The sequence below is a fragment of the Dipodomys ordii genome, unplaced genomic scaffold (assembly GCF_000151885.1).
Source record: "Dipodomys ordii isolate 6190 unplaced genomic scaffold, Dord_2.0 Scaffold30, whole genome shotgun sequence".
NCBI lineage: Eukaryota > Metazoa > Chordata > Mammalia > Rodentia > Heteromyidae > Dipodomys > Dipodomys ordii.
In genome coordinates, this window is record NW_012267246.1 from 10362805 (window position 1) to 10371830 (window position 9026).

General features: G+C 37.4%; 1 protein-coding gene across 1 annotated transcript in view; it reads left to right on the forward strand.

Moving 5' to 3' along the window:
* Prkci (protein kinase C, iota) overlaps positions 1–9026 on the forward strand; it is a 57083-nt gene that overhangs the window by 34052 nt on the left and 14005 nt on the right. Inside the window, exons 7-9 of the mRNA XM_013016151.1 lie at positions 466–563; positions 1213–1299; positions 2771–2906. Coding sequence (XP_012871605.1) covers positions 466–563; positions 1213–1299; positions 2771–2906 — 321 coding nt within the window. The remainder of the gene's footprint in view (positions 1–465; positions 564–1212; positions 1300–2770; positions 2907–9026) is intronic.

The window sequence follows — 9026 nt, forward strand, 5'->3', positions numbered from 1 at the left end:
ACAGCGCCACTTCCGGCTTTTTTCATTTTGCTTATGTGGTGCTGAGGAATCGAACCCAGGGCCTCGAGCATGCAAGGCAAGCGCTCTACCACTGATCCACCTTCCCAGCCCTGTCCAGACTATTCTTAAACTGTTGCCCCCACCCCTCCATCTCTACCTCTCAAGTGACTTGAGCCACTATACCTAGTTGATTATTATATATAAAACAAAACAATAATCAAGTCACATTTTTATCAGGGAAAGTGTTAGGGCATTGTAAAAGTTTTCTAGACTGTAAAATTTACTAGTGGAAGTTTTCTCTATACTATATCATTGTTTTGTTCAATTCCTGCCAGTGGGTTTGATGTTTAGCCTAATTAATTAAAGATTCCATTTGTGATAATTGAATTGCTAAGAAAAAACTTATTGTTCATTTTGATGATTTTATTTTAGTTTAACATGGATTTCTTTTGTGTTTTGAAATAGGATATTGATTGGGTGCAGACAGAGAAGCATGTTTTTGAGCAGGCATCCAATCATCCTTTTCTTGTTGGGCTGCATTCTTGCTTTCAGACAGAAAGCAGGTAAAAAACAATGGAGTGGGTTTCATACATATTGGAATATTACAAAATGAGTATCTCTCTTACATTATTTCTGAAGTAGAAGTTATGAAGATGGACACAAGAGTATTGTGGTTCCAACTTCCTGCATCTCATATTTTTGATCAGTGATAGAAACGTAGCTTTGGATCAGTAATAGGAATGGCGAAACAGAAAAAGAAAGGAAAAGGAAAGAAATAGCCAGGTCATAATTATGGCAGTAGAAATCACATCTTTTGAAGATCCTAGGAATTCTGATTTTATGCATTAACATTTCTTCAACTACAGGAGGAAAAACTGAACTTCTTTAAGTAGTAACAGCTGAAGATAAGTGATGTCGCATATGCACAGCTGGAGGGGATGGCATATAGACAGCTGGATGGAGTGGGTGGCTCTGGATTGGTTCTACTTTAGAAGAAGATTTCTGATGTGTTACTGTGCTTGTTTACTTTCTTGTCTCTTTTGTACTCTAGATAGCTTTTGTTTCTACTGAATTATTGCTATCTTTCTAAATAGAGAGATCACAGTATAGAGAATGCTTTTTAAATTGTGAATGATTTCTGTAGTTTTAAAATGCAGAGTTGTAATACATAATTTTAAATTTTGGTTTCATGTGTTTTCTCCTGTGTTTTAGATTGTTCTTTGTTATAGAGTATGTAAATGGAGGAGATCTAATGTTTCATATGCAGCGGCAAAGAAAACTTCCTGAAGAACATGCCAGGTATGTTTTTTTGTTTACTTTTTGTGCTATATTTTTTTCATTGCTGCAGGACTTTTTTTTTTTTTGTCAGTCATGGGGCTTGAACTCAGCCTGGGTGCTGTCCCTGAACTCTTAAGCTCAAGGCTAGCATTCTACCACTTGAGCCATAGCGCCACTTCCTGCTGCATGACTTTTTATGTTCAGTTGTTGGAAATAGTATATAAAGAATATTTTAATCCTAATTCTGTAAAAGTCATACAGAGGCTGAACTAAAAGTTAATTTGTATAATAAATTATGAGATTATTATAATTCACTGTGACCCTTTTTTTAATTGTGAACCAGCCAGCCAGTAGTTGTTCCTTGTTTGTTTAGTTGAACTGGGACAAACTACATCTGTTTTTTTCACTATATTCAAGTAGCATTTCGAGTTTTGGAGGAAGGAAGGAAGGAAAGGAGGGAATCAGGACATGAGGGAGGTAAAGAAGAAAGGGAAGGAAGGAAGGAAAGGAAGCTAGGTGCTAGTGGCTCACCCCATAATGCTAGTTACTCAGGAGGCTGAGATCTGAGGATGGTGGTTCAAAGCCAGCCAGGGCTGGAAAGGCCTCTTATCTCTAACCACCAGAAAACTGGAACTGGTTCTGTGGCTCAAAGTGGTAGATGCTAGCCTTGAGCAGAAGAGCTCAGGAACATCACTCAGGCTCCAAGGTCAAGCACCATGACTGACAAAAAAAGAAAAAGGAAAGAAGGAAGGACTGACAAAGAGGAATTGGAGCATCTCCTAACAAGCACAAGGCTCTGAGTTCAAAGCTAGTACTGGGGGAAAGGACAGAAGATAAAATGTGCGGTGTATATGTACATGCAAGTTTGCATACAGTAGTATGTACTACTAGAAGACCATCCAAAGACCCAGATTACAAACTCCTGTTTGAAGACAGGCACCAGTGGTTTGCACCTGTAATCCTAGCTACTCAAGAGATTGAGATCTCAAGATTGTGGTTTGAAGCCAACCTGGACAGAAACATCCATGAGACTATTATCTCCAGATAACCACCAGGAAAGCCAGAAGTAGAACTGTGGCTCAAATGGTAGAAAGCTACCCTTAGCCAAAAGGCTCAGGGATAACACCCAGGCCCTGAGTTCAAACCCTCAGACTTGGCAAACACACAAAACTCCTGTTTGAAATTTTCATAGTTTTATGAGAAATACAAGTTTGTATTAGACTAGAAAATTATTTTTTCTTTTTTTTTTTACTTAAGAGAGAGCTGGGAAAGAGAGAGTAAAAGAGCTAGAAAAGAGAGACTAGAAAATTTATAGTTCTATTTTGGGCTTATATATATTTTTAAGTGGTACTATAATTTTTTAATACTTAAAAATGTTGGGAGAACAATGCTATGTTTATAAGTGTAAGTGGGAGTTAAACTTACATACTTACCGCTAAAGAATCGTAACAGCTTAAAAATTTGGATTCAATTAATTTTTGTCTCCTTTTAGGTTTTACTCTGCAGAAATTAGTCTAGCATTAAATTATCTTCATGAACGAGGGATAATTTATAGAGATTTGAAATTGGACAATGTATTACTGGATTCGGAAGGGCACATTAAGCTCACTGACTATGGCATGTGTAAGGTGAGGAAAACTTTCTAGACTTAAACATTTCATAAATTCTTTTGGTAAAGTAACTTTATACTTAAAGATAAGGAAATGATTGTTATTTTTTCAGGATAAGCTGTGGAATTCTAACACAGACAATCTTTTCCCTAGCCCTCTGCAGAATTTCATATCTTCTGTGTTAATATATGCTACAGTAAGAATTAATTTCTTTCTGTTATTTGTAACCATTTGTCTTGAAAATTGTGATGCTATTGAAGATACTTTGGGAATAGAAATGATTTATATTCCCATTACTTCCTCACATGGGCCGATCACATTGTAGTCTTTGCCAACTCAAGTGGGATTTTCCTTGGAAGTGTAACATTTTTTTAAATTTAAACTTTCAGGTAAGAATTTGAGTAAATCTCAGCATGTCTTTACTGCTTGGTTTTTTTTTTTGGGGGGGGGTCACTGTTTTACTTAAAAGTCTGATCATTTTCTATAAAATGTGTAGAAAACTATTGTAGTTAATTAAATGTAGTGGGTAGGAAATTATCTTCACAGATGTGTAAATTGTGTGAACTGCTTCTACATTCACCTGAGTATAGTTCTCACATGGCCCAGAGTTTCTAGATGCTAATATTACAGAAGATTTAGCCTTATCTGTTCATCACAGATTAGAAAATAAAAATTTCTTGTAAAAGCACATTATTTATAAAACTCCATGCCAGTTTCTGAGTCTACTCCTTGTTCCTAATATGTGGAATTTCAGTCATAAATTATTAGGAAGTTTATTGAATGGAACTTCTATGTGTCCTTCACTTATATTTGTGGTAACTTTTTCTTTAATTCTTGGGTTGTTTTTAGCTAAGGGCTTTTCTCCCCACTATCATAAAATAGATAACAATAATTACAATCTTATACTTCTCAAAAGAAAGTAAGATTGGACAAAAATATGAAGACTATAACTTTGTTACAAAATCTACAAATTAAAATATTGAGACCTTTTTTTTAAATGCCAGTTAGTGGTTTTCAAATTAGTATAGTGTGTGTTTAGAAGAGGTGAAGGAGATGGGTGCTGGTGGCTCATACCTGTAATCCTACTTCCTTGGAAGGCTGAGACTGAGAATAGTGGTACAAGCCAGCCTGGGCAGGAAAGTCCATGAGACTCTTACCTTGAAGTAATTACAGAAAAAGCTGGAAGTGGTGCTGTGGCTCAAGTGGTAGAGTGCTAGCCTTGAGCAAAAGGAGCCCAAGGACAGCGCCCAGGTCTGGAGTTCAAGCCCTAGGCCAGGCAAAAAAAAAAAATGATTAAGGAAACAAGCATTCTCAGATGTCACTGATGAGTATAAAACATATTTAGATCATTGCATCATGAGCATGACTCAGTGGTAGAATGTGTAGTATCATATATTGATTCTTTTTGCATTTCTGTCTTTTAAGTTACAGTGGCTTGTATTTCTTAAGTAATAAAAATGTAATTATTACAGAGCTGATTTTCTTCCTCCATTCTTTCCTCTCTCCTTCCTTACTTCCTCTGTCTTTAATTACACTTATTAAAAAATGGTACTCATTTGTTGTACATTCATTTTTTGGAGGGGGTGTTCCGGTTGTGGGGCCTGAACTCTGGGCTTGGGCACTGTCCCTCAGCTCTTCAGCTCAAGGCTAGCACTCTACCACTTGAGCCACAGCGCCACTTCCGGCTTTTTTTTTCTTTTTGCTTATGGGGTGCTGAGGAATCGAACCCAGGGCCTTATGCATGTAAGGCAAGCACTCTACCACTGAGCCATCTTCCCAGCCCTTTGTTGTACATTCTTATCCTTTATAAGCATCTTTAATTACGTTTACCTGTGATGAATTTGGAACTATGTGTTTGTTATTTGATGCTGAGGTTTGACCTCTAGGCCTCCAGCCCTTACTTAGTCTCTTTACTCTTAGCTGGCACTTTACCACTTGAGTCAAATCTCCATGTCCAGCCTTTTTTTATTGCTGGTTAATTGAAGAAAGTCTTATGAGTTTGTTTGTTCAGGCTGAGGACTAAACTGCAGTTCTCAGATCTATCTCCTGAGTAAAGTAGTACTATGGGTTTGAACAGCTGGCACCTGGCTTATATTAGCCATGCTTAAATTGATAATTTTGTCTAGCTTTCTTTCTACCTTTTCCCATTCTGTAAGAAATGCGCGGTTTTATAAGCAGAAAAGACCAAGGACTGGACTTTCTGTTCAGAGACTTCATTAACAGTATTTTTTCTCATACTAACACATTTATATTCTTGTGATACTAAAGCTTATGGGAAATGAGCCTTCTGAAAATGTGAATGCTTGTATCTTCAACATTTAAACTTATTTAAAGTCTTACCTCATGCAAATACTGAGTGAACTTCTTTTGCTTGTAGCAATTCCTAGGAAAACTGGAAACATAATGTTAAGTAGTGTTAAAACTTTTTTAGAGTTTCAGATCTTTTAATAGTTTCTTCTATAAATGTTTGAAATACTCTGAACACTGATTTTATTGAGTAAATTAGCAATTTTATGAGTCAGTGTATCTTTTTTACTACTATTCTTTCTTCCTCAGAGGAATTTTAATCATGTATATGTTTATGCTTTAGATAGTTTTAAGTAATGGCCTCATATTGGGATATTCATAGTGGCTTAATATTGCTGCTATACATTGATAGAACATATCCTTTGCCTCTGACTAATACCTGACCTGAACATTGTATTTATCATCATGACAGTGTATGACAAGCTGTTTTCAACAATGTAATACAACTTAAATCATACACATAAGAATAACAATCCCTAATAGAAATCATTTTTTATTAATTTCCTTTATTGTTACTATAGAGGTCAGATAAAAAGGGATTACAATTACATGAGTCAGGTAATGAGTACATTTCCTTTTGTACATTGTCTTCTGTTCCCTCATTTCCTCCCAGTCCCTCCCTCCTGTCTCCACCCACACTTACATAGTTCACTTTCATCACTGTCCAGTGAGTTCCACTGCTGCACCTTTTCCCTCAAGCTCGGTACCCTGCCCCCAACTCTTCCGAAGATGTACACTTGAACACACTATACATATGTAAAGAGGACAGAATCATCAAAAACTAAAAACTAAAAGAAAAAGAAAGGAAAAACAAAAGAGGTCGCTTGTCCCATATCTTGGAGTTTGTTTCAGTATGTGTATTATTTTACATAAATATGAAGAGGCACTTGGGCATTGTACCTTTATGTTTCTCTCCTTAGAGTATCCTCTTTTTTTTTTTTTTTTGTCAGTCGTGGGGCTTGAACTCTGGGCCTGAGCTCTGTCCCTCAGCTTTTCAGCTCAAGGTGAGCGCTCTACCACTTAAGCTACAGTGCCACTTCTGGTTTTCCAGTGGTTTATTGGAGATAAGAGTTTCACGGACTTTCCTGCCTGGGCTGGCTTTGAACCATGATCCTCAGATCTCAGCCTCCTGAGTAGCTAGGATTACAGGCGTGTGCCAGGATTACAGGCGTGTGCCACCGGTGCCTGGCAGAATATCCTCTTTTAGTCTCCCTGTGTGTATCTAGAATCCTGTATAATTTATCATATCCTGGTGCATTTTAGATCTTAGTTTCTGCATATCAGAACATACACCATTTGTTTCTCTGAGCTTGGCTTACCTTACTTAACATGATTTGTTCTAGTTCCATCCATTTCCCTACAAATACATAATATTATTCTTTCTGTTGTCTGTGTAAAATTCCATTGTATATGGGAACCTCACTTTTTTTGATCCATTCATCTATTGTGTGCCATTTAGGCTGTTTCCATATCTAGGCTATTATGAATAGTTCGACAATGAACATGAATGTACAAGTGTCCTTATCATATTCTGGCTCATGATGTCCAGGGTAGATGCCCAGGAGTGGTATGGCTGGGTCATAGGGAAGGTCTGTGTTTAGTTTTTTGAGGAACCTCCAGACTGCTGTCTAGAGTGGTTGTATTAGTGTACATTCCCACCAATAGTGCAATAGGATTTCTTTGCCCACATCTTCTCCCTGCCAACATGTGTTGTTATTAAGTTTCATAATGTTAATCAATCTTACTGGGGTGAGATAGAATCTCAGAGTTGTTTGGATTTGCATTTCTTTCTTGGCCAAGAATGATGAGCATTTCCTCATGTGTTTCTTTTTTTTTTTTGTCGGTAGTGGGGCTTGAACTCTGGGCCTGGGCGCTGTCCTTCAACTCTTCAGCTCAAGGCGAGTGCTCTGCCACTTGAGCTACAGTGCCACTTCCGGTTTTCTGATGGTTTATTGGAGATAGGAGTCTCACGGTCTCTCCTGCCCGGGCTGACTTTGAACTGCGATCCTCAGATCTCAGCCTCCTGAGTAGCTAGGATTACAGGCGTGAGCCACCAGTGCCCGGCTTCCTCATGTGTTTCTTTGCATTACTTTTTTTTTTTTAAAACTCAATTTTGTTGTGAAGATGCTGTTACAGGAGTCAGGTAATGAGCACATTTCTTGTCAGGAAGTCTCTCCTTGGCTCACTTGCCCATTTAGTGATTGGTTTATTAGTTTGGGAGGGGTTAGTTTTTTGAGCTCCTTGTATATTGGATATAGGCCTTTGTCTTGCTATATTGATCTTTTCCCAGTTGGTTGGCTGTCTTTCTGGTTTAGTAATTAATGTCCTTAGCAGTGCAGAAACTTTATTTTGACGTAGTCCCACTTGTCAAGTCTCTCCTATCTGTTGTGCTCCTAGGACTCTATTCAAGATGTTTCTACCTGTAAGTTTTAAGGTTTCTCCTACTCTTAAGTTTCAAGTCTGACATTGAAGTTTTTGATCCACTTTGAATTGATACTAGTGCATGGTGACAAACAGGGATTCACTTTTAGTTTTCTATGTATGAATGCCCAGTTTTCCCAATACCAGTTATCGAAGAGACTATTTTCTTTCCATATGTCTTTGACTCCCTTATGAAACACAAGATAACTGTAAGTGTATGGTTTTATTTCAGGCTCTTTAATCTATTCCATTGATCTTTGGGTCTATTTTTGTGCCAATACCAAGCTGTTTTTGTTACTATGGCTCTGTAATAGAGTCTGAGGTCTGGTATTGTGATACACCTTCATTGCTTCTTTTGCATAGAATTGCTTTGGCTATTCTAGGTCTTATGTTGTTCCATATAAAATTTTGGATTGTTTAGAAATCAGTTTAAAAGCATTGAATTTCGATGCATTAATAATCATTTCTTCTCTTTATAAGTAATATAGGAAATTTTAAAGAAAATAATGTACAACATGCCCAACATGTCTATAGGAGAGCAATTAAGAAACTCTTACTAGTGTTTACAGGATAAGTGAAGCTGAGCTTGTACATTCCTATAATCCCAGCACTTTTGAGCCTGAGGGGAAAAGGATGGCAAGTGTGAGGCCAGCATGATCTAAACAGCAATACTGTCTTTAAAAAATTTGGGAAGAATTCTTAATTTTCAGTGTGCTTCTTTCTTCCGTTTATTGTTTGAAATACTGTATCACATAATTTAACAATAGGAATAGTTAAATTCTGGTTATGTATGTTTAGTTGAATTCTATATCATGATTTAAGTTTGTAGTTTCATGGTAGAAATCTTTTTTTTTTTGGGTCCAGTCCTGGGGCTTGAACTCTGGGCCTGGGCACTGTCCCTCAGCTCTTCAGTTCAAGGCTAGCGCTCTACCACTTAAGCCATAGCACCACTTCCGGCTTTTTTCTTTTTGCTTATGTGGTGCTGAAGAATTGAACCCAGGGCCTCAGGCATGCAAGGCAAGCACTCTACCACTGAGCCAACTTCCCAGCCCCTCATGGTAGAAATCTTAAAAAGTAAAAATCTAGAAGTTTTATTATGAATATGATAATACCTAGTTGATTTTAGACCTATGTTTTTATTGATGATTTCTTATTTAATTGCTTTGTGTCCAGAGAATGATCTGAACAATGTTGTTTCTTTGAAATACATTGAGCTTTATGCATTATTTATGACAGTGTATAGTTAGTATCCCACGCTTGTTTTACACATGGGATATATAGTGGATATATAGTGTATTTTACATACAAGAAGTCGTTTAATATCTTTACCTCCTCCCTTTCTTTTTTTTGTCGGTCGTGGGGCTTGAACTCTAGGCCTGGGCGCTGTCCCTCAGCTCTTCAGCTCAAGGC